Below are 27304 nucleotides of genomic sequence, written 5' to 3' on the forward strand. Positions count from 1 at the left end.
AGTAATTTCAATATATTTTTTATTGTGAGGGATATTTTTCCATAATGGTATTAATCCTTATCCTTTAAAATACTTTATTAATTTTCTACGTTAAACGAAGATAAAATTTGCTGTTTACACTATTTCGAAATTGCGAATAGTTTTACAGAAAAACGCATTTAATTGTTGACACATCACGCCGTTGACTCATCAACTGTGCCGACTCAAGTTTTACTTATCCCTTACTCTCAGCATATAAATAAGTATATTAGTTACGTTGGCCATTTAATGTAGATCAAAACTGTCTTCTACTGTTTTTCATTTTAATAAGTACTTTAGAAGTAACTTTTCTAAGTTAAAATTATTAATTGTAATTTGTAACAAATGTTGGCATTTAAAAAGAGTGGCCATGAGTTTCTTTGCCTGTATCTTCTCATGAGCTCAACCATTTGAACGGGCTTTTTTCAAGTCAAAATTGCACAATTTTTTTTGGTTATTTTTAATTTGCATTTTTTTCTATTTTATGACATGTCCAAGTAAATGTTAAGCATTTTTATGGAATAAAGATATTTTGACTTTGACTTTGATTTTGACTTTGACTTTAACTTAGAAGTTGTTACAATATCAAAACATCCTTGCTGCGAAACGCGCCCCGCGACGTTTTGCTTATACAAGCGCGTCATGAGCAGTCATCGGTGGTTCAGTGGTAGAATGCTCGCCTGCCACGCGGGCGGCCCTGGTTCGATTCCCAGCCAATGCATTCTATTTAATTTTCCTCACAGGCAGCCACGTAGTGCTTGCTTTTCATCAGGGACAGAATACCCTCTTAAGCATTAACCACAAGCTCGAAAAAAAAAACCCGCCTGCCTCTATAGCAACGAAGATTTAGATGCGTTTGCACGTATTGGATAATCGGAGTTGAATGTATTATTTCAGCGCGATATATTTGGTTTCATATTTTTTGTAGTAGTTATTAGTAGGTAGGTTTTTGTTTATAATTTCTTCCGTTTAAAAATAGTCATTTAACTATCTAAAAATAGTTATTTAAATATATTTTAATAAGTACTTGAAAAGATTAGTAGCACAGATTTAAAATCGTAATTTTAAGTAGGTAGTAATTTTAAGTAGTTTTTTAGTAGGTACCGTAGTACCTACTAAAAAATCCTTGCCGAGTAAAACAATTGGAAAATCCTTATTGAAACTACGAAAATGCGGGTTGCATTAGAGTTTAATAAATTTTCACATTATCTTAAGTGCTTTGCAAACATACATTATATGAATAATCCAGTAGTAAAAGCGGGCGAAGCCGCAAGGGGGTCGCTAGTTTTATTTAAATATTTACTAACAATCATTTTAATTATAAATATTGACCAAATTAATAATGACCATCTTAAATTCGAATAGCTCACCATGTTTAACAACTTTGTCGTGTAGCCGGCAGTTATCTAGCGCGACAGTGGGCAGCGGCTGACAACGCGAGAGACCGCGCGCGCCGCAGCGACACACCTTCACGCACGCACGCTGCGCCGCGCATGGCATCGGGACACGAACCCACGACCCTATTGGTACTACGTAATGGCTGCCATCGCCTGAAATATAAAAAAATATATTTAATAAAAATAAATAACACTGCCATAGCAGCAATTAGCAGAAGGAAAACAAGTACCACTTTGGAACTACAACGTAGGTACAGAATATCGTAACCATGTTAATACGGTTCAGTGATTTTAAAAACAATTCTTTATATGATTTCTTTTTGAATAAATTAAAACTCTTTATATAATTTATACTATGTAACGACGTAACGTAAAAAAATATAACCTAAAGGACATCCATCCACGCAAGTAAACCTCTGGCATGCGTCACCGCGCGCGCATGCACGATTGACGACGCACACCTGCGTGGCGTTGCAGGGCGCGCCCGCGCACGGAGACGTCACCATCTCACCCGCAGATAGTAGTGGAGGTTCTGTACCTGGAAAAATTATATACTCATGTTTATGGAATCAAAATATTCATCTTTTCTCAAAAAAAATCTTAGAAACCACGTTTTAAAACAATTTTGACATATTAAGAAACTAAAGATGACGATGATACAATAGCTTTGATGATCCCAACTTGGTTAAATGAATAATTTACATATTTACAACTCTGGTAATGTCTAGTTCTGCTCAACACGTACTGTCTCGAGTTTGGGCGAAAATCAAGATTTTCCTAACACTAAATCTCTCTGCTTACGCTATGCACGTTCAAGCACGGAGCCGTTTCCAATAGAAATATGTGAATATCAAGTTTTTAGATAGTTAAATTTGCACCAACTGCACAAACTGCAACTAATACATAACCAATCCTTAAATAATAACAACAACAATAACTCACTAAGTGACATAAACTCCCTCAAAGACACGCAGGGCGCGGTCTCGGTGTCCGGCGCTATCCTCGCGCAGAGTGCGGTCGCGGATAGCGACGCGCGCGACCACTCCACGCACGACGACACCAGCCTCTTGCAGTCCTCCATGCAGAGCAGGCTGCTGTGACCCTTGGAATTGAAAATGTGTTTTTTATTTTCTTTCTCATAGAAATGGTCAAGCAGAATAAACAATTATGAAACTTTTTTTTAGGTTCAAGCTGCATTCCGCACACAGCAGGGTAGGCAGAGGGAACCTAGTGTTACCCTGTTACCTATTTTCCGTCGAATTCTGGATGCATTGTGTGTACGCCGTGTTTTGCCTCGACAACTTCCATCCAGTGAAGAAATGAAAATAATAAATATTTCATTTTCCCGAATGTGAATCGAACCCCCAACACTTTGCACTACAACTAGACTTCCTTCTTAACTTCAATACTATAAGAATTAGTAGAAACTAAAATCTGTATCGGATTATTGCTAGATTCTTTAAACCAGTAATTAATTGAAACTCTTGGATATCATTATGTCAAAATGTATAATATGGATATATAATATATTGTTGATATAAAATATTTTGAGTCACCAACACGTATATTGAAATTTTCTGAATTTCAAATAGTGAAAACTACATTTACATAATATACATCTAAGTTATTTTTTTCATATTAATTACCTTTGCAGTACAGGGTTTCACATGTAACGCACAGGCAACACTTTTCCACACGTCTGCAGTGCATTGGGATGAATTCTTTAACGGCAACTGAAGTCCTGCTACTGTCACGTGCCTGTAATAGAAATACTGAAGAGATTAGCTTCAAGACATTAAAAAACATTTGCTTACATGTACAAAGATTTTTTATAGATTCTCGCTATATCCCTCACATAGCAGGGAACCTGGGAACCTAACGTAGTAAGACACTGTTTCGATAAGTTACTACCGTTCCCTATGATATTCCGCCTAATTATTTTGGAGGTATTGCGTATTGAATAGTTAAATTTTCCCAAAACAAATCTAGCTTAACATTATTAATTAAATAAAGTCACATTTAATAAATTTCCACATCCTACATTAATTCTATTCATATAAATAGTTATAGAAGTTTTTTATCGATCATTAGCATTCTTTTTCTTGTAAAAATAAGTACTATTAGAATAGTAAATTTTAATTTAATTTAAAAAAATCTTACCCACTACCCTTTTGTTCAGCTACAGCTAAATGCGCATCGACGTCCGCCGGCGTCGAACAGGATCGAAACAAAGTCTTGGGTCTATTATTGAGTTGACTACAATACGTCAAACCGCCACATCCAAGAGAGCAAGGGGCGTCCACTGAAAAAAAATATCATTGTATATGAAATATTTTCCTACGAACTAAATAACTTTGTAATTTATTTAGAAATTGACTTGATAAATGATAAGTACAACGAATATTATTATTACCTTCGTCCAGACATTCAGCCATTTCAGTCTCTTGAGGGTCTCCAAGGCATTCTGTGTAAAACTTTTGCCAATTTAACTGCCATCCATTATTAAAAGTGTTGAAACAAAGTCTTCGACAGTTGATCGTAGCACCCTAAAATATTACAACTAAATTAAAATCTTTCTCTTTAAATAATAAAAATTGTATCAAATGTCAATGTAATCCTTATAGAAATACTTTAAGAATTACTTATTATATTACATACTTAATAAATATATATGAAATGTTTTGAAAAGACCGTTCCTCTCCACCCTCCATTATGGCTCAGTGGAATAGTAAAGTATACCTACTCGCGAAACTTTTGGATTCAAGTTCGCACCTTAACACTAAACTCTCAAACTCCCCTATACGTAGAAAAAAAAATGAAAACTGAAAAAAAAAACACATATTATTATATTAATCAACCCAAATCTACCTCCATACCTTCTGACAACAATGTAACTTCGCCACATCATGTGGTATAACGTCCTTGGTCTCTGGCGGCGCATCCTTCCTGAGGAAGCACTGCCACATGCCATCATGTATGGCGGGGGCGCCGCACTCTATTGACAGTACTTCCGCTATCTCTTGCGATTCCCCTGTTCTTCTTAGTACCGTTTCACAGGTGTTGCGACATTCGGGACTTTTTGATTCGTGGCAGCAGGGTAAATCTAGAAATTACGTAATTATATTACATTATTTGTATTTAAAATAATTTTGTTTAACTTACAATTTTTGACACTTTTTATTTTATTTTTTTACTACTACTAGAAAATTAAAAACAAATTAACGATGAATGTGCACCGTAGCAAATGATACCGTAAATATATACAAAATTATAAAATAATTACTTTTATACTACTTATTTACATTTAGAAGTATCGGTGAGGACTGAAGAAGCAGTAAGATCCCTTAAGCAGTTTAATAGTTGAGGAGATTGTTCACATAGTTCGAAAGCTCGTTCTCTCGTAGAGCTGTCTGCGCGAGTTTGACCGACTCTCCACACAGCGCGCCTGCACGCTTCATGGCAGGATAGGGATTGAGTTTGTGCTGAAAAAAATAGAAAAAATGTTTTTATTTTTTCATTTTTTAAGAATGTTCGAAATGCCTATCAAAATCGCTTGTTTAAAACGAAATATAAGTAGATATCAATTAAAATATCTGTTTAGAAAGTGCCTTTACATTCTTAATTAACAAATATTAAACTTATATTATTAAAACGAATTATTATTTCTTTACTAATAGATTTAAAAAAAAAGAAATAATATCAATTACCTGTCCTAACAGCCAACGCATGGATTAATTGCTATATCCTAACCTAAATCTTTAATAATGCCATATTTAATTTAAAAGAATAGATCCTACTACGGTCTCAAAAGACAACAAGCGGCGTTATGTTACGACACTCAAGAACAATGTATTTGTTAATAACTGTAGAAATTTATCGAAATTATAAATTTTGCTTACTCACAGCAACACCAGTGCCCTTCTTGCTGTCGTTGTATACAGTCGAAGAGGGCGATCTCATCAGATCTCCTGCACGGTTCGTATAAAGCTGAAACCTCAGATACTGTGGCGCAGGCGTGCCGGCATTTTGTATGATGTCCTAAAGCACAGCATGATCGTCCCCACCAGCCTGATCCTGTTACTACCTCTGAAAGTTCATATATGTTTTTATAATTTAAACTAATTTGTTTACAATGATTTATATTAGTATGAATTTGAATTACGTCTATCGGCTTGTAAGTAAATCCTATTAATATTAAAAATGCGAAATTGTGTGAGGATGGATCTTTGTTCTACTTACACGCAAATATAGTAAATGGATTTAAACACTATTTATTTAATTTTACAAGGAAATAAATATACCTATTGGATCGACGAAAATCTCGAATACTCCTTACCTTGTATAGTTTGATTCATACAGGTCCAAAATTCTATCTGTAAATAAACGTACACTTTAATAAAAGCTAGTAAGAAACTTGTTTGTCTTTTCATAATTGATTGTCTATTATTTGTGAGTAATTCTATACGTCAGTAACTCGAGATCTCCTCAGAACCTCCCCAATTACAATACAATGCGATAGGCGGTTTATTGACGACGGCAAAGGAAGGTTTAGTTTAAATGCCACCATTAAGACTATGTTAAATGAATGATATCATCTTACTGGCTTAAGAAATCAGAACTTTTGAACGAATTTGATTTTTAAACTCGTGAAATATATATGAAATTGATAATTTAGAAAGTCCTTAATATTATTTTAAAATTAAATGGAGATTAGGATATCGAATATTTTAAAAAAAAATCAATTGTAATATGTTTCTCTTAATATTTCACATTATTAATATTTTGTCATAAAAAAGCGTAGCAAAAATAAATGATTTTTTTTTTATTTTTACGCTGTAACCCGCATATAGCAGAGTGGGCAGAGGGAACCAAGTGTTAAGACACTCCATTCTCTACTTTCCGTTGAATTTTCGAGATATAATAACATATTGTAAAGGAAATATTTATAAAAGTCAACAAAAGATTAATTACCGAGTGTGGTATGCAAAACTTATGAATGTTTTGTATAATCTCCTCCCGCGCTGTAGAGTCGGACGCTATCTCCACCAGTGACATCTAGAACAAAACAATTTCAGAGTTAATGAAGAGTGGTATGCGAATGTATCTATTATATGTATATCATTTATCTATTTCTTTATATAAATAATCATAGTTTTTACTTTTATTTTAAACCAATTTTTTTTTTATAACAATTTTATAGTTCGTCGTGGCGCAGCGGCACAAGGGTGTGACTGCAACGGGACGGTCGTGGGTTCGATCCCCACACGAGGTAGTGAAATATTTATTTACGTTTATATTTCCATTTCTTCGTAATGCCTCCAGAATTCGGCAGAAAGCGGGAAACGAAGTGTCTTAACACTAGGTTCCCTCTGCCTACCCTACTGTGTGCGGGATACAGCGTGAAGCCGATTTAATTTTAATTTTTAAATACATTTCAAAGATTTTACCACATAAATCAAACCAAACCAAACATGTGATTCAAATTAATATGAATCACATAAAAATTAAAAACAACTGCCTCACAAATAGCCCACATCCAATAAATCTTCTAAGCAGTGTCTAAGCAATAAAACCTATACCGAGTGTATATCGAAATAAACACATGTTGCTCTTTATTAGAAGCATTAGGGCTAATGAAATTAATTGACGTACGAACGTCCGCATCCACATGCTTATATCTTATTACAACTAACTAAAATGGGATATGTTTTTTTTTGCTTTCACGCTGTATCCCGCATGTAAAAGGGTAGAGGGAGCCTAATGTTAAGACGCTCTTAACATTCTGGAGACATTCTTCTTCTGAGATTCTTTCAGAGATTCTTCTGGAGACATTGCGTATTCATTTGCGGAACTCAACGCCGTGCTTTGCTTTGACACTAGAACGAAGAAATGAAAATATTAAATTCTGTTTTTCTAAATATTCTATTTGGGAAGCAATCCTAGTAAACAAAAATTAAAATTAAAGTAGAACGGGCTTAAGCAAATTACTCTGGTCTCTGTGTAAACTACTAGAGTGCATAACGTTGTGCTTCTCCCTGACTGCGCCATGATTTATGGAACATACTTCAGTGCCTCGAGTAAACTGACTATAACAAGTTTTATATAAACAATTTATCATGTTAATGCTTCTTATGTAAGCAATAAATACTAAAATTGGTCTTTACAATTTTATTGAACACTTTTAGACCCGTATTAATGAACTGCTCTCATTTCTAAGATCGATCTTGAGACTCTCATCAGTAAGATTCGAGCTTGAGATGCTCATTAGATACTATAATCGATGAATGAATACGGCATCTCGAGATCGCTATCGTTTAAACTTACAAAATGATCACTTTAATTGTTGTTAAATATAATCCTTAACTTATTAATAAATAAATTATAAAACAGCAAATAAAGTACTTTTAATAGGCAAAAGATCATATATCGAGGACATTTATTCGTCCTTTTCCCAATAATTTTGGGCCACATCTCTATCTACATAAAGAGAGAGATGTGGAGAAGGAGAACTTTGTCAAATCCACGTGTGGCACATACGTAATGCAATACCATTATTGAATGCATATCCTTTCTTAGTCAGTGAATATAACAGAATGATTAAACCACTGCTAGTCACTCACAGGAGGCTCTATATGCGAAACGTACATTTATATATAGCTGTAAGCTCTACGACTAATATAGCTGTTATTTACAATATTTTTTACCCCGACGTATAAATCTTTGTCTGCCTGTCTGTCTGTCTGTGTGTCGGTCTGTGGCATTGTAGCTTCTAAATGAATCAACTAATTGTAGTATGGTTTTTTTTAGTCGAAATAGTTGATGTTTTATGAAAATCGGATTAGCATTTTTAGAATGATAAATAGTTTGCTAAAGGCAAGGTAGAGATTTCTTGGTCCGGGTTTTTTTTTTTGTCATTTCAAATTTCACTATTCTGTCACCCTTCCAAGAATGTATCCTAGCATGTTGACATCACACAATCTCAAGCAATTAAGTAGTTGTTTAACTCCCCACTATCGCTCTAAGTTAATAGGGTTATCTGGGATCGCTCTACATATTTGATGAATGACAAACTTGGTATCTGTAGTGATGATAACTATAATTACTTTCTACTTATAATCAGTAAAGTTATGTACAAAAAGCAATAGTCTAAGTTTAAAACTATTAAAATGTATAATAATACATATTAAATCTAAGAAAATTAGCGTTATACTCTATCCCACATATAGCAGAACTAACCTAGTGTTAAGGAGTGTCTGACTTCTCCACTTTCCAGCGAATTGTTGAGGCATTTCGTGTTGAGAGAAATCCAACCCACAACCCTTGCGTTACAGTCACGACGTCATCATATACGTAATAATACATATTAATATGTAATATATAATATTTATTAAAACATATAAAATTAACCCTCCAATCGCTATAACGTTTACGGAATATATAACTTGAGAGACTCGTAGCGGCAATAAAAAAAAATATTTTTTATTGAAATAATATGTAAAATAATGATACAATTTTGCAATGGCATTGAAAATAAGTGATTATAAAGTGTGTGGGCCGATTTGAACGTGTTTTTACAACTGATTTGTATACAATGCTTATTGTTAAGGAACGTGTAAACTACGACGCGAAGCTTTATCGAAGGAATCATTAGTTGACTTAATATTTAAACAAAAGACTTTGAATATAGATGTAGATGTGGTGCAAGTTAAATCAGTATTCAGTTGGTGTGAGGTTTTGAATAAAAGACCACGTTTAAATTATAATGGCTGTCACGCGCTTCCTGTTTACATAAATAAATCTAATTCTTCAACATTTCTAGATAATAAATACGTAGTTTCCATTATAATTATAAAAATATGATATAAAAATCGTGGTATTGGCAATTTTTTAAAAATAGTTGGTTATATTAGTTAAAAATTATTAATCTAAGAAATCGTTTCATAATTGATGAGAAGAAAAATATCTCTATTTCATATTATTTCATTAACATCTACTTTCTACATATAGAAATAATTATACTATTGAACTTAGTGTTCATTATTATTTAATTCAAAATTTTAAAGCAGTATTTCTCAAGAAAATTTACAGAGATTATTATCACTAAATATAACAAGTTATGAATTATCTATTTTGATATGTAACTCTCTTTTTTTCTTACTGTTGTTTTAGTGTCTGTAGCTTTTGGAAAATTACATACAACATATTTAAAATCCTCTTAGTATTAACTTAGTAGCAAGATGCCTATAGTTTATCTTATCAGTATATTTACTTACTTATCTCGTGTTTACTAACATAGTATGTAATGTAATCTTACGAACTGACATAAAATTTCACTTTGTATGTCTCTTTTTTTTCAGCTTCATGAATTCACGGAGTAAGCAGAGGAAGCCTAGTGTTAAAACACTCCGCTCCCCTCTTTCCGACTAAAGTTGAGTTGCTCAATGTCGCCATGTCACATAATTCAAAGAAATAAAAGTGAAGGATTATATTGTAATGTATGTGATATTTGATTAAAGCAGTTTTATATGATGCAAAAATCAGTATTCTAGACAGGGGCGTGTGAACACAGCGATACGATAAGTCCCACTCTATGTGAATCCACATGTTCGCTATAAAAACTGGTTATTCACCGAAAGACCAATATAAAAATTCATAAAATAATATTTAACTATAATAAAATTTATTGAAAAATATTTTCTATTACAATGCAAATCTTTGGTCACATCACACATACGTCAGTATACAAAAATCTACTATATCAAGACCACCTTCTATTAGCATAAAGACAATCAGGGGAAGGTTGACATCATCATCGACGAAGCACCAACACGTACCTGAAACGTGCATAGCATCCTACATCCACCACCCCACCACATACCTACCAGGAAAAAAAAATTATAATAATATAGCTATAGACCTACATGTTAACAGGACATACTTATAGAATAATCGTTAGTAATGTCTTTATATGTGTTATGCTTTCCGTTTCGCTATAAGCTCGTGTCGATCATAGTTTCATACATCCTGTTTATAATATGAGTATTATAAATTGTTTTTCAGCTTCACGCTGTATCCCGCATGTACAAAGGGTAGGCAGAGGGAACTTAGTGTTATGACACTCTGTCTCTCTTCTTAAAACACTATCGTTCCCCACTTTCCGCCGAATTCTAGATTCATGATTGTGTCTCCACACCAGGGCGAAGAAAAAAAAGTATTAAATATTCTCAGTAAATATTTAAATTTTAAAGTAATTCGTAAATAAATTGTATTCTAGAAGAGATGGGGGGTCGTGAACCCTCTCATTTGACATGTAGAGGCACGATATTCCACATGACAATGAATCTATTAGGATTCTAAGCGTACTACGGAACGACCATTTCGCATAGGTCGGTATATATTATAGCGACATAATAATAATGGAGGTAATAAAAATTAACGGCACTTCATCAATGCATATTGTTAGAGCAATTCGTAGTATTCGTAATTATTTTCTTAATTTATTAATATAATATAAACCGGATAGAAATAAATTATTATATGCTCCACAAGCACATATAAATTTCAGTGAGCGCGTTGAATTTAATGATATACTCCTCGAATACACAACAAAATAAGAGAAAAAAGAAAAATATTATGAGATTTTTACAGAAAAAAATTATATATGCTTTTTCTATATAAAAAAAAATTAAACATGCATAACTGATACTAATCTAATGTAAATCTAATCAATTTTTAAGACATTTAAAAGAAGACGAGAAACAAAAAATAAAATAACTAAAGTAAAAACGCAGACATCAAAACAGAAGACAATAAGAAAGACATCTCTTACAGTAACTAACAGAAACTTTAGTGCTAATTAAAACACAAAGGACCCTCGGTTGACATAATAAAACGTTGCAGAACACGTACTCGTACGCCGTTGCCCTAAATAGTTCACCAGAGCCCGCCTGTAATTATTGTAGGGAGACTGACACTGGCAAGCCGGGCCGGCGTGGAGCTGGACAGGGTTAACGCATTGATTAAACAGACAGCCTTTAAATATACATATGTATATTGAGGAAAGTCACGGCGCACAAGCGTATATTCATACGCTAAACGTAAACACGACAGGTTGTGGATTCGATTCCCACTCGAAGTAATGAAATATTTAATAGTTCCGCCGCTTAACACTCAATGTCTCCAGACAGAGAATTCGATGGAAAATGGAGAACGGATGGTCTAACCCTAGGTTCCCTCTGTCTACCCTGTTGTGTGCGGTATACAGAATGAAGCTAAAAAAATAGATTGGCGATCCACATGCGTCTTCGCTTGCTTAAACTTATTTTTTATAATAGCCAAATTATATAAAATATTTACATAAATTGTATGTAGCCTATTTGCTATTCTAATGTATAAGCTGTTACTGTAAAGTTTAATCGAAATCCGTTCAATACTTTTTGCGTGAAAGTATAACAAACATCCATCCACACAAACTTTGACATTTACAATATTAGTAGTATTAGCAAGAATATTTATTTTATTTTGCTTTAGATGACTAAAATAATAATTAATTGTATTAAACATAATTACTGTTAAAACAAAAATTATGTTTAATACATTTTTCATTGCGGATTTCCTTATAATTATAGCTAAAAATTTTATAAATATTAAATTCCTTGTGATTTCAAAGCCCTATTCCTATACAGTGGTTGAAAATAGCGAATGGGACGAACTCGGTCGGTAATCAAAGGACAGAATCAGACAGCACCTCGACTCTCTTTGATGTTTCTTTATAAATTAGTTTGAGCTTTGTTAATATCTTTTTTCGTAAATTTTATAGAGATATATAGTATATACAAAGTACAGTAGTAATTCCACCTGTTCTCTAGTACTATAGATCGCCCCCGCACACGCCAGGGTGAAACTAGTGTTAAAACACTCCGTTGGCCATTAGCCGCCGAATTCTGGACGCTGTGTGATAACTGGCGGTGCTCAACGCTACGCTTTTGCCTCGACACCAAAGTGAAAGAATGAAAATACTTAATATTTATTTTCCTCGACTAGGAATCAAACTCACAAACAGTCACGTTAACAGTCGCTTGAGCCCCTACACCACGACTGGCCTCAAATACAGATATTTATGGTTTTTGTTTATAGTCAATGTATCACTGATTAACTATTTCTTTCCTTCTTTTAGTCATAAATGAGCATATGTATTTATAATATAATGCAAAACGACATCAAAAACACTGACAAATAATACAGCACCTCATATATTTCAATTAACATCAAGATCGTCTGTGTTCTAAATATATGAGGAATGGAAATCAAAGGAAATTATCAGAAGTATTTTTATTAGTCAAAAGTGTAATTTATAACAAGCAGACGTTTACGAGCCTAAGGTATGAAGTTTTATTTAAAGGGCACTATTAAAAGATAATAGATATTCTTCTTTTTTTTCCTAAGGCCAGAGACAAATCAAAATTTTAAGTGGTGTGTTGATATTGGGCTCAAAGTACGACCAGTTGGTCCAATATACCTAAAAGCTGAGGAGAACACTGACAAGGGTTGATTAATGACCAAAGTCTACTTCACGCGGATAGAATTACAAACTTCGTGACTGTTTTAAGAATATTTTGTTGCTTTCAATGTTTTATAAGACGTTCTAGTAATATTTAATAATCTTTAATAGATTTTGTAAGCTCGTTTTAAATTACTAAATTCCTTTTATTCAAATATATAAAAAATGTGTTATTGTTGAAGTTATTATACTATAATAATTTAAATTATTTTTAATCATGTAAACTATTATATTTTGGAGACGAATTTATCATTTTAGAGTCATAATTTCAATCAAAGTCAGTTTACTTTAAAATATATATTTAAGGAACTATAACTACCTTTGAATGTTATGAAATAAAATAGACACGTGATTTCAAAAGAGGTAATTCTCCAAATCTTCTCACGTTAATGCCTTTTCGTGATACAGTTGTAAAGCTCGAAGCTTTCTCTGAATGTGATGCGAAAGAATATATATTCCATTAGAGCTTAACATGTCGAAATTCCAAAAACCAATTTCGAACTTTCGTTCTAAAATAACCTTTACAGAAATCCCCAACCTTCCGCCTCTAACGTCTGTAGAACATTTCCTCGAAACGATAACACGAACATAATATTCACATTTGCTACATCTCTTATGATGATAACGTACAAGCTGGAAACTATGAATTGAAATAATACAAATATTAATAAATATATTTCATTATAACAAACTTTACCAAACATTAATAGTTTAATACGTTTTTTTAAATGAACGTTTTTAATTGAAAGTTAATATAGTGATTTTACCATTAAACCATTACTAAAGTCTCATTCATCACAAATATAAAAAAAACACCAAAGTTAAAGCTACATTTGTAGCTTGGAATCAATCAACACGCAATGCCTCTTGAATTCGGCAGAAAGTGGAGAGCGTAGTGCCTTAACACTAGGTTCCCTCTGCCTACCCTGCTGTGTGCGGGATATAGCGTGAAGCTGATAATTTGCGATCTATGTGATAATTATTTTTTCTTTATTTATTCGTTTTCGATTCGCCTCTAAAGGTGTTTAAGAAATCTCAATATAGTAGGTATAGTATGTCGTTACGCGGTGTCGCCAAAGTGGGACGGACGTCGACAGACATGAAAGGATTTCAGATGAATCTATTTTCACCCGCTTTGAAACTCCCGAGCATTAGTTTGTTTGTTTTTGCAACTTTAATAACTTAAACTCGAACGACGGGAATGTTGGCGTGACAGGGTGGACAGAGCGTGACTTTTTTCCTCATTACCACTATATTTCTTAATGTAAATTACATATTTAAACTTAGCAATTTGTTGCTAAAGTCTTTGAACATATATATTTGTGCAAAAAAAAATTGTTGTCAGTTCCACTATCGGGAGGGAAGAAAATAGTAGATAGATAGCTTTTTTATAGAAAAAAAATTTTCATAAGTTAAAATAAATAAGTGAAAAATAAGTGTAGTAAATCTTTATCCCTATTAGTGATATAAATTATAAGTACTTAGGTATATTGTAGGTTATTTGTAACTAATATACCTATATAGTGGAAGTACGATTATAATATAAAAGAAAATCCTTATATATAGGTTGTATTTTCAATGTTCTAAATGCGCTAAAAAACGATACTCAGGCAAGTGCTTCCAAGTTGTTGAAACGTGACCAGAATCTTCCAAATCCCGGATCTTACTATGTAAAACGAAAAAAAAACTTACCATTCAAAGTACATAGAAAAAAACGAAATATTTGAAAAGCGATAACAATACATAAATCACTGGAAAGAAGGACCCTAAATCAATTTCGAACGTGCACTCGCAACCGAATAAGAAACGTATTTCGTTCTAGTGAGTTTGCTAAAACGCAGTACTCTGGTAAACGCTTCGAAAGTTGGTGGCACGTGATTGGAATCCGTTATCCCGGGCTGTCCCGCCGCCGGGATCCGCGTCACGTCGAATTCCCGGTACGGACGTGATTGTCACATAGTAATCCTTGTAATCAATTGTTACAATGTTACACTGAATCGGGAATTTGAATTCACAGTAGATTCTCTCGTTGTGGTTTATGTAGATATATGTAAGTATATATTATTTAAGGAAAGAACGAATTCAAATCTTTTATTTATTATGTTTTTTTTTTAGCTACCCACTATCCCTATAGCAGGAAAGTGCTGTGCTAAGTGTTGTGCTAAGACACTCCGGTCTCCAGGTTCCCCAGGATGAAGCACTGAGCGTTAAAATGTGAAAATAATAATAAATAATATGAAAATATTAATAAATAATAATTCATTCCCTCGAGTGGGAATCGAACCCACAACCGATGTGCTTACAGTCACATACTTGTGCAACTGCGCTACAACGCCCCTTAATTATAATCAATATATTTATATTTAACTTATAAAACAGATGATAAATTAAAATATACAAGATTACAGTATATTCAGAAATTCCATAGACACTACAGAAAAAAATAACCATGAGAATTTTAATCTGTACAAATAACAAATGGCGAACCGTAAGTCAACAGAGATGTAAATACTATACTATATCAATAAATCTAGAAGCAGCTGCGGCGACTACTTAGATCATACGAACGTTCATACATCAAAGAGACCGAGCGCTTTAAACTGCCCGCCTGAAACCACTACGTCATTGCTGAAATTATAATACGCATCAAATATATTTTTCACACTATTAAAATAATAACGACATTTTAACTTCAATATTTGTCGGGAATCAAACTCACTATCGTCAGGTTTATATTAGCTGTCTCAACAACATATAACGGAGCCTCATTCAAATTATATAATCAAAAGGTTCCTTATATTATATAAGGTTCCTTATAGTAGATAAAAAATACATTTTACAGCAAAAAACTACCACTTGCTATTTTTAAGTAAAACTACAAACATGGCGCAATTGCCCTATAAAAAACATATACCTATCGAGGGCACTCCGAAAGCTCGACCATAAAATTCAGCACCATGTGTACTTTAAACATTTACATTTTATAAATGTCATAAACACGACAGAGGCCAGTCGTGTAGAGGCACGGAATGTGACTGAAAACACGATAGGTTCTAGGTTCGATTCCCTCTTCCGCAACTCAACACACAATGCCTCCAGACGTCGGCTGAAAATGGAGAACGGAGTGTCTTAACACTAGGTTCCCTCTGCCTATAATGGTGTGTGCGTGATACAGCGTGAAGATATAAAATAAAATAAAAAACAAGATACTCGTAGAAAGAAGTGTTTGCAGTTAATTTGTCGTTTAGGTGATAACGTCGTGTTTCATACATAATATACAAATGTTTACAAGACGTGAACTAGATGGGAGTCGGTCGAATGTTTTTCGCGGCCCATCGTCTCTCTTGTTTAATACTAAATCAGTACTGGTATCTCATAAATTTCTTTAAGTTAAGATTTTTTTTTTTAGTTGATGTCTTGACGAAGTAGTGTGTTTGAATTTATATTATTTATTAACTTTGATTTTTATATGAGTCAGTTTTTTTAATTTTGTATCAATTAGATATTTTTAAATAATCACTTTTCTCGTGGCTTCGCCCGCTTGTATTACATAACTATTTATTTACTAATCTGAATTATTTTCGTGTTCAAATAATTTTTTTTTATTTATAACCGAATAAAACAAACACAAAATATTAAAGTTTGTCAAAATACAATAGTGAAAACTGCATTTAAAACGGCTAAGCCGTATTTGAGATTATCATACATAATCACACAGAGAAACAGAAAAAGATATCTTTACTTTAGTATGAGTTATATTTTTATATTTGTACAATTTGATAAAAAAAAAATTAATTTATATAAAACTGGCTCAATTCATAAAAACTAAAGCTAATTTCGACAACACTTCCACATTAAGTACCTATATCTAATAATTTCAGAAAACCCTTCAGAAAAGGCTTGTTATTATAGTGTCATTATAGACGGGTTGATGTTAATAAAATTTTCACATGGACTCTACCAGTCTGTCAACCAAGCACCCACGTATTTACTTTAGTATGTTATTATTGAACCAAAAATATATGTATATATTAGAATCATTTAACGCTAATTACACTAATAGGTTTATAATTTAGTAATAAACGTTTAATTTTTATATTTATACTATTCAATATACTTAAAAGTAGGTGAATATTTTTGTAATGCTAACGCCATTTTCGCCTATAGAGTTGAGGCAAAAGGCGTTAAGTTTCGCCACTCAACACGCATGTCTCCAGAATTCGACAGAAAATGAGGAATTGATTGTCTTAACCCTCTACCTATACTGCTATGTAGTAAAAACTAATAATGTAAACTATTTTTATAGTGTATTATAATTTAAAAATAATCATAAAAATAGTAATTCTAGTATAATATTACTTTGAAATATTCCAACAGCATTTTAGTAAGTTCTAAACACTGTAAACCTTGCTATCACGGTGTCATTACTGTCGCCGTGTTAGTAGTCGCGTTAGCTGGGAAGTCCATTAAGCCATTACAGTGCCGCTGTTAATTCTTCGTATAGTTACAACTACTTACTTAGAAATAATATGAATATTTTTTTCAGTTTCTGCACACAAATAGTTAAGCAAAAGGAACCTAGTGTTAAAACACTGTGTAATACTTCCTGTATATTTAAATTTAAGTCACGACAGTTACGAAACTAAACGTAATAAATACAGGAATGGAAGTGTCTTAACACTAGATTCCCAGTGCCAGATTCCCTCTGTCTACCCTGCGATGCGCGGGATACAGCGTGAAATTAAAACTAAAAGAAATTAAATAACCTATAAATAATAGATCTTTATTATAAATAGATACTTATTAAAAGAACACAAATGTCCCTCATACTATTAACTACTACTTAAAGTGCATACGGGGTTAAATTCGTTAATGGGTAAGTTAACAAGGCACCACTTGATTTGAGTTATCCGTCTGTCTGTGTTTCAATGCTTTATTAAAATTACCGGATGAGCTATGCGCCGTACTATATTAGGGGAACCAATCAATGAATTTAAATATAACTTTTTTCTTTAGTAAAAAAAAATATAAATTAAGAAAAATTGTATACTTATTTAAAGGTGATAATATGTTAATAACCAAGTTAATTTTTATAATAATAGGTGGTTTTATAGTTAGTTCAAATATTAATTTTACTACTTACTTCCGCTATTTCCACACTAAAAAGTCTAAAAGTCTAAAATGTCGATATAAGTAATTATTTCCGAAAAAAGTGTTGAAAGAATCAGAATTAATAATAATTAACAGAAAAATTAAAAACAGAATTAATAAAGAAATTTTCAGTAGCATCAGAAAATCCATAATTATGCAAAGTAACTGAACAAAAATAAAAAAAATCCAAAATATTAACTTCTTACAATTTTTTTAAATAGACATAAATTTTCAAAATATTAAACAAATGACCATCACGAAATCTAAAAAGCAAAGTACAAGGGTACCTCTTAACAAATAGTCAGTCGACTGCACAATTAAAAATATTCAATATTATTCAAACAGTGTCGCGAAGAGGAAGTCGCCGTCACGCGGTACCCTAACGAGACGGAATTAAATACGAACGTAGGTACATATTAGACCGACCCGACTCCGCTTACAAGTTTTAGTAATTTTTCCTTTATTCATTCGACTCGCCTTCTCGGAACGTCACCCAATGTGACGCGATTCCTGATTAGTCCCGACGCGGTGCCTCGAATGTCATATCCTTTATTTGTTTGCTCTACACGGATCAAAGAATACGTCGATGAAAAGAATCAAAGCTCCAGAATTTTGTAGATATTGAATGACCTTTACGCTTCCGAACGTTAAAAATAACTGCAGTCGTTTTACGGAAGTAATAAATCTATTTAATTAGTCAATTTAGATTTCCAGTTAAAACTTTGATTGGGCTGAAGATGGGATTAAGATTCAAGAAGGGACGAACTAAGAATGTCTAATCGATCGTGAATACATAAGTGTGGAAGTAGTTGCCTGGTTGGTACTGGCCAGCTACATGAGAGAATTTGATCGATGTCTCGGATACATACTCGTAGGTTCGAGATAATAAAAGGATGTGGTAGCTATTTACCATAATGTGTGCTTCAAGGAATTGAATAGATACGTAAATGGTAAGTAACAATGTAATATCGCCGTGACAAGAATATTTTTGTAAACGTAATTTTTAGCTAAAAAGATATTTAGATTTTTTTTTTACATTTTGTAAGTGTTATACCACACTTAGGAAATATGAATACTTAGAAAACGTTTTAAAATCTTTATACAGCGAGAATTGAACATCTCTTCAGCTATACGATTTTATTAAGCTACGTCGAAATTCTAAACAGAGAGACAAAATATAGACATTTCTTTACGTTCTATAGAAACAGAAACAGCTCTGCGTATAAAGCAATAATTTTTTAAGCAAGTTAAGAATTAAGTTTACGTTGCATACAAATATTGAACGTAGTACCTTTCATTTAAACCCATTCTTCAAAAAATTCTCCACACAGGGAACTGACGAAATTCGTGAAAAGAAATCAATTCCTTTCAAAATGCTTCACTTACAAAATACACAATACTTCCCACACGTATATAAAACGACTTACCTTCTCGCAAACGCTTCGACACGTCCCCGAGGCTTCATTGCAGCACGCCGATATATCTGAAATGAAAAATGTTCACAATAAGTGGAATCGAACGTAGTACTACGTAGTGAAGTGAAAGCAACAGCTGGACTCGCCACAATAAAGCGCCGGCGACAGTTACGTATGGCGGTGTGTGCTTTTGATCTATTCTGTAAAGCGGGGCGTTGAGCTGACAAAAGTGATTCGAATTAAAGAGAAATATGTCACTCATTAAAAACACTACACCCGTTAGGCCAGTCGTGGCGCAGGGGCACAAGAGCACAAGGTTGTGGGTTCGATTCCCATTCGATAATCGAAATTAAATATACAGAGTGGAAGAGGCAGCGCTTCTTTTATTGAAACTGCATATAGGGTAATATATTTCAAACCCAAACCTAAGAAATTAATCAAGGTACCTCAACAGTTTGGACGTAGGATTTTTATTTCATTTCACGATTTTTATCCATACCTGTATTTCGTGTGACGCACACATACGTGTGCGACGTTTCCGATTTGACAGGTAAGTGTGTGCGTGCCTATGTTATACTTTACAAATGGCGTTTTATTTTAAAACGATAATTTTATTATTTATTTTGTTTGAAAAAATAACTTTTTTATTTTTGGGAATTTTTTTTTTTCCGAATTATATTAGGCTTTTATAGAGTAGTTAAAACTGCGGTTTCATTTAAAGTGGTGCTGACAATTCCACCCTGTATAATGTTTTCATTTCTTCGCTCTGGTAACGAAACAAAGCGCGATGTTGAGCTCTGCCACTCAACAAGCAATCTTTAGAATTCGGTGGATAGTGGGCCACGGAAGTGCCTCACTGGGAACGGAGAGTTTCAACACTACGTTACTAGGTTCCCTCTTCATATCCTGCTATGTGAAGAATACAGCTTGAAACTAAAAAAAGTATGAAAGATTGATGGGATCATTATAACATGGTTTTTAACTTAAAATCCACTTAAAATAAATTATAAAATTAACCGTTTACTTAACTAATGTCAAGAAGACTAATCGACCATGGGACATCCTCCGCCATAGGCCCGCACCTATCCCATCTAATTTCATCACATACTTATATTTCATTTTTATGGGCGATTTTAAATTAATTTATATTATTTTTGATTACCCGAAATGTCATCACTATTATTTAAAGATAAAAGAATAGTTTTAATATATACAAAGCAGATGTATAATTTCCTGCGATACTAATAGGCAGTCAAGTTGAAGTTTTAAAAATATAATTATTTAAGATAGAATTTCTAATGCAAAAATTTAAAACGACGAGGCCAAGCCAACTCTCTTTTGTGTATTCTGAAACTGTTGGCACTTATACTAAAAACTATTTAACAAATAAATAGATCAAACGAATGTTATACCTGCTCCCATCCCAATTTATATGTATTTATTTATATTTCTAAAGTCATCACTAAAATAACAGCATTAAACATGTTATATTTATTTGTTTTTTGTTATTTAAATATTACAAAAAAAATAAGGGTAAGGGCCAGTCGTGGCGCAAGGGCATAAGTGCGTGACTGAAAATTCGACTGGTTGTGGGTTCGATCTCCAAACGAGGAAATATTTATTAAAATATTTATTTTAATTTCCTCGCTCTAGTAACTCACTCATTCAACACGCAGTACCTCCAGAATTCGGCAGAGAATAAGAATGAAAGGAACGGAATGTTTTAATAGTAGGTTCCCTCTGCCTAATCTGCTTTGTGCGGTATATAGCATAAAGTTGATTATAAAATAAGGGTAAAGAAAATAACTAACAATATCAATATAATAGTGTTTATGAGATATAATGCGATCAATATTTATTATAAGAATTATAGAGAAATCGTAATATATGACTTGACGGCTACTCTAGTACCCTAGTGGTACCCTCCAGCCCGTTTTCAATAAAGCTAAAATTATAGGAAACAGCCCCCATAGATTGTAAAGGACAGGACAGTGATTACAGTAACTACTAGAGATGACCGAGTGATATTCTATAAAGTTGCTTACTATAAAGTATTTAGCTAATAGCAAGGCTTACCAGCTCGCTTCACATGCAAAATATTGATAATGGATTATTGAGAACAGGAAAATCCAAGTTTACTTTGAACTTTAAGTTGAATAATGTTAGAGCTGTTTTCATTATGTTAATTTTAAATGACGTTATTCTTATAATATAGACGTTAGGTGTATTAAAATCTATTTGTGGTATGAATAATATGATGATACTGCTACAGTAAATGACATAGCAGAGTTTTTAATAGAAATATACTAACATTATGACTCTACTACAACCATATCGAAAAGTCAAAAGTCACTATACTAAAAAATCTAATTAATTTGTTTATTATGAATGTAATATTAAGAAAAGATAAAACTATTGAAGCAATAAATTATTCTCATGCTTAACATTTCTTCACCATTGGTAAAACTTCCGTTGTGATAAGAATGTTATCAGAAAACAAACGATTATGAAAGCTATGACTTCCATAATATTTGTTATTATGACGTAAGACATAGTAATATACATAAATATTGTTAAAAAAGTAAAAATTCAATCAGCTTTATGTTGTATCCCTCACACAGCATGGTAGGCAGAGGGATCCTAGTGTCTTAACTCTCCGTTTCTGGACACCAGAGCAAAGAAATGAAAATATAAATTTGAATAAATATTTCATTTCCTGGAGTGGGGATTGAACCCACAACCAGTTGCATTTAGAGTCACTCTTTCTCCCCGAATGGCCTCATTCAATCAGTATAATATATAATATTATACATATAATATTATATATTATAATATATGTGTGGTCCCGCCCCTGCTTTTCTCGATAGTACTATTGGTCGGTTAATAAGGCGGCCGCGTGACGATTACAATGTTTTAGCAAATCCCAAGGTGTGCTAAGATATTTATAAATATAACATTATCTTACGAAAATCCGTTCCATAATTCTTGAGATAAATTCGAAAACAGACTCAGCGAAGCTAAGGATTTTAGTTTAGAGTAAGTTAGTAGTACCATTGATAAATTGGGCGACCCCAGATATCAAGACATTGTGTGTTGAGTGGCGAAACTCAACGCCGCATGTTGTTTTAATAGAAAGGATGTTAAATGGCAATCTGATGAAGTGTTATTTATTAAACTAAAATAAATTATATTTTTCTATAGTAATATGGTAAAATAATTATTAATGTTAAATTCGAAAACTCTAATGAATTTCTAACATCAAAATTTTATAAATAACCATAAGTAACAAATTAGAAGATGATTATATTTTTTAATTATTTGCATTTCGTTTTGTCTCTCGCGTCAAAGGTAAAAGAATGTTTAATTAAGACTGTGCAACATGACTGAGAAACTTTTCAATCTCTTAGCAAAAGTTCTTCTCTAGCAGAACTAACTATTTTAAGCATTTCCTATCGACGAATCTTAATGTCTCTAATAATAGACTATGAAAATAAAGAGATTCCTATTGAGGAATAGAAAAATAAAATATATAATATTTTTGAAATGGTAACGGAGAACTTGTCAATATTTTGACGATATTTACTTATTACCTAATATACTTATTAAGAATTAATATTTTAGTCTGCTCTTGTAATTGAATAAATATTATATCAATCGAAGCATTTGAAATCAGAATATAAAATTTGCTGAAAATTAAACTCTACAATGTATGTTAAAATTTTAATTTGTCAGTAATATTATTTAAATATTTATAAGAAAGTGCACAGCCATAAAAAACTTACCTTGAGCTCTAACGCCAGTCAATGTTAATAATACGGATATCAGAATTGTCCTCCACCATGCATCTTCTGCCCTTATTCCCCTTCTGGTAGCCATGATAACATTTCATCACTGCTCTAATATCACCTCGTAGCCATCTGTGAACAAATTTAAATAAATATATTTCGTATAAAGAACCCACTATACAAGTCTTATACGAATCTAACTTTACTTTAGCTATCTAATTTGAAGAAGAAAAAAAATATTTATCATACTTTTTATTAAATAAAAAATATATAAATGATCTTTATAATTAATATAATAGTGTCAAAACTTAAACTTCGGCTATCCGTATCAATCTATAATTGATTGCTGGATGGAAAGAATGATGGTTATTAGGTGACAAATGACGTATGACGGTGACGGATAAATGGATAGAAACGTCTTGTTTCTATTGTATAGAAAAAAATATTATAAAAAGCCGAATATTGTATATAGAAAGCAGTTGTAAATAGTAATAAAAACTTTAACCCTTGTTTTCATAGATTGTTTTTTATTATTACAGCCCCTTCACGGGGTTTTAAAGGAACCTTCCAGATTAGGGACCGCATAGTTCTACGGCCGTTAAGTATCAGACTAACCACTAAAAGCTTACGGTACTACTTCTCGATCAATACAAACGGATTAAAGCCACCTAGTATAAAAAAGTGATAAAAAAAATCAAAAATATAGTAATTAACTTGAAAAAATATAGCAAACATATGTACCTATTCGGTTAAAGTATTTAGAGCTCGTCGCAAATATTTCGAGGGTGTCTTTTAATTAAAATTTCCACGTAGATTATCACAACTAAGAGTTCTTGCCAAATTACACTGCATAACTAACTGTATTTAGGAGGAGAACATGTAAATTATTTCTAAAAAATATTTAAAAAAAATCAGCTTCACACTGTAGGTAACCCGCACACTGCAGGGTACGCAGAGGGAACCTAGTGTTAAGACAATTCGTTCCCCACTTTCCCCATTACGTGTCGAGTGGCAGAACTCAACGCCGCGCTTTGCCTCGACACCAAAGCGAAGAAATGGAAATATAAACTTAAATAAATATTTCATTTCCACGACTGGGGATCGAACCCACAACCGTCGCGTTAAGTCACACCCTTGTGCCGCTGCGCCATAACAGTCTCTAATATAAATACGAAAATAAAAACAGTAATGAACGAGAAAAAAAATAGCAAATTTTAATCGCAACTATGAAAGCTCTGTTAACAAACTAGTTCAAACAATCTTTAATTGCCTTCTACATTTAAACAGTAATAAAGATATCAAAGGCGGCAGGCGGCAAGCAGTTGTGAAATTATATTTTAACTCCTACATTACTTCTGTTTATATTAATCCTATTTATTAAACGTCTTGAATAAATTATAAGTTAAATTATTTAAAGGAAACGACAATAATGGTGTTAAAAATGTATATGTTATACTTATTTACTTTTATTTCAATAATTTAAATTTCTATAATGTTCACCCGTTTTTTATAAAAAATAACGAAAATATATATGGACCGTTATATGTATGACATGGTAGCGAAACCCTATTAAAAGCAATATAAAGATATACATATGATCATAATATATTGGCTGCTTTTTTTTCCTTTCCTTATAAGTTTAAAAAAATATCGATAAATGCATAAAATTAAAGCAACATGCTTAATTAAAAAGAAGAAAAAAAATAAAAATTAATTAAAGCAACGTGCTTTAAATTTATAGTATAAATGAAATTAATAAGAAGGACTAGTCAAAAGCCTATCGACAGAAATGTTACATTTTCATCAGTTCAGTGTCCAAAAAATATCTAAAAAATTTTTAATGGTGTTTATTTTTTATTTATGATATTAAAAACTTATTACTATACCAAGTAGAAAGTACTTGCCACATACCTATCATATTATTATTTTATTTGAAAAAATGGACCTAGTTAAATGGACAGCGATTGATTGTAACGCTACGATCGAGGGCTCGACCTCCACTCGGGAAAATAAATTATTTTCAATTCTTCTTTCGGCAAGACAAAGATAACAACTCTCGACTTCGGGTGGTAATTGGAAAAACAGGGTATCTTGACTTAGCAGATATCTAAATTATTGTATTATTATAGGTATAATCAACACATATTAATATATAATATATAAATCTATCTAAAAAAACAACAATAAACTTAAAATCAACAAAACTTTAGCTATAAATCGAAAAGGACAAAAAAGTACACAGCTTGTTTGGTAACTCTACAAAAGTACGGAAATTGCGCTACGCTTTCCTCAAAAGTTTATACATAAACACCGTGTGGTGTGAGCTTTCATAAACACACTTGTAAATAATAAAAGTACGCGAATAAAAAGGAGACTCTCTTATTGAATTGAAAAGAAATTTTTCCATATAAATCAAAATGGACAATAGCTATTGCAAGTCGAATTGGTTCGAAAATAAGGGTTCTGGCGAATTGAGTTATCCCTTTCTAATTGAATAATTCCTTTTGTTAAATATTTTTTTTTCTACATGAAGGAATACTATATACTAATTCACGTGACATTCTTTTTCTTAATTGTAATTATTCGTTTTTATTTGTATTTAATATTTTATTAAACTATTCTATTATGAGTGTTAAATTAAACTTATTAGAAGCTTTTAATGAAACTTTATCTCCATAAAACTTTGAAACGTTAATGATAATGAGTAAGTATGTAAAAGAAACATTTTTCAAAGTTCTTTGTAATAAATAAATGCGTTCACTAATAACTTCGTATAGTTAATAAAAAAAATTGACAATTAAAAATATAATATTGTAACTTAATATAAATATTACATAATATATAATTGAATTGAATTTATTTAACGTATCTGTAAAAGATGTTAGAAATACCATTCATTGTTTTGGTATTTCTAATATCTTAGTTATTTTTGGCTGCCCTCATCTCAAACACTCAAACAATATATCACTTTAAAGCACGCACCCGGGCATTTCTTATCTTTATTATTTACTTACCTATAGTTTTCTTATAACTCCTCTAAAATGAACAAATTATATAACATTCACAACACAAGAACTAAAAAAATATATAAAAATCCACTGTTATCTATTTTAAAATAAAAATTACACAAACTTTTACGTTCCCAAAACAAATAATAAATAACCTGTAAAATGTCAACGGCGTTCGCGGTCTTTTTGTGACGTCAGAGCACCACCTCTCCCACAACCATACTCGCGCCAAATTGACGCGTTACTAAATAGACCGGCATAAATTCATTCAACTTCAGGCTCCAGATGCTGTTCTTGTCTAGCAAAAGGATTTTTACATATTGCTATCCCGCTCTAGGGCTTCCGCTTGATGAACCCTATTGAGCTCGTTAGTCATTAATTAATTCTGCATAAGAAAATTACTTTTAATTTAAACTGTGCACAGATGTTGTCTTTTGGGCTATCAGTAAAGTGTTAAATATTTGCGGACTATAAATATAAAAATCATGTGTGGTCTTGACTTTGATAAATAACTATACAATATTAATGTAAGCTTAATAACTTAGATGTCAGTTCGTTGTTTTATTTTTTTTATTATATTTTTTTTCAATAATTTGTTGGTTAAGGAAAAAATATAAATTGAATTGTTATAATAAAATAAACAACTAAGTACTTGTTTAAAATTTACTTTGAAATTTACATGTTAACATTTAAAAACCTAATAAAATCTTGATCATTCCACTTATAAATAATATACATCAAAGGCTGTATAAAAATTTGCTATTACATTAAAATTAAAAATATAAAAAATTACATCTTAACTTTTTGACATATTATGTCCAAAGCAAAAAGTTTTCAAGACAATAATAAGAAACATCGTAAATTGCGAAAGAGGAGTATTTTAAGTTAAATCGCCTATCAATTACATCAGACGAACTCACTACCAAGAACCGATACGAAGTTTTCCGAAGCAAAGTGAAATTTATAGTTT

The 27304-nt window shown here is 32.2% G+C and overlaps 1 protein-coding gene across 2 annotated transcripts in view; it reads right to left on the minus strand.

Moving 5' to 3' along the window:
- Reck (Reversion-inducing-cysteine-rich protein with kazal motifs) overlaps positions 1–26572 on the minus strand; it is a 29939-nt gene extending 3367 nt beyond the window's left edge. The window contains exons 1-14 of one of the 2 annotated variants that reach the window (XM_085185766.1): positions 26490–26572; positions 23324–23458; positions 19554–19609; positions 6387–6470; positions 5752–5788; positions 5319–5501; positions 4718–4897; positions 4292–4518; positions 3829–3961; positions 3576–3717; positions 3062–3173; positions 2358–2517; positions 1801–1953; positions 1389–1568 (exon numbers count right to left, since the gene is read on the minus strand). In XM_085185766.1, coding sequence (XP_085041892.1) covers positions 1389–1568; positions 1801–1953; positions 2358–2517; positions 3062–3173; positions 3576–3717; positions 3829–3961; positions 4292–4518; positions 4718–4897; positions 5319–5501; positions 5752–5788; positions 6387–6470; positions 19554–19609; positions 23324–23417 — 1741 coding nt within the window. In that variant the 5' untranslated portion in view covers positions 23418–23458; positions 26490–26572. Of the gene's footprint in view, positions 1–1388; positions 1569–1800; positions 1954–2357; positions 2518–3061; positions 3174–3575; positions 3718–3828; positions 3962–4291; positions 4519–4717; positions 4898–5318; positions 5502–5751; positions 5789–6386; positions 6471–19553; positions 19610–23323; positions 23459–26340 lie in introns of both variants that reach the window. The other variant, XM_085185765.1, reaches the window with a different exon arrangement.
- Positions 26573–27304: the final 732 nt, after the last annotated feature.

The sequence above is a fragment of the Heliconius melpomene genome, chromosome 5 (assembly GCF_056956725.1).
Source record: "Heliconius melpomene rosina isolate 202511_hmr_F chromosome 5, ASM5695672v1, whole genome shotgun sequence".
Classification (NCBI taxonomy): domain Eukaryota; kingdom Metazoa; phylum Arthropoda; class Insecta; order Lepidoptera; family Nymphalidae; genus Heliconius; species Heliconius melpomene.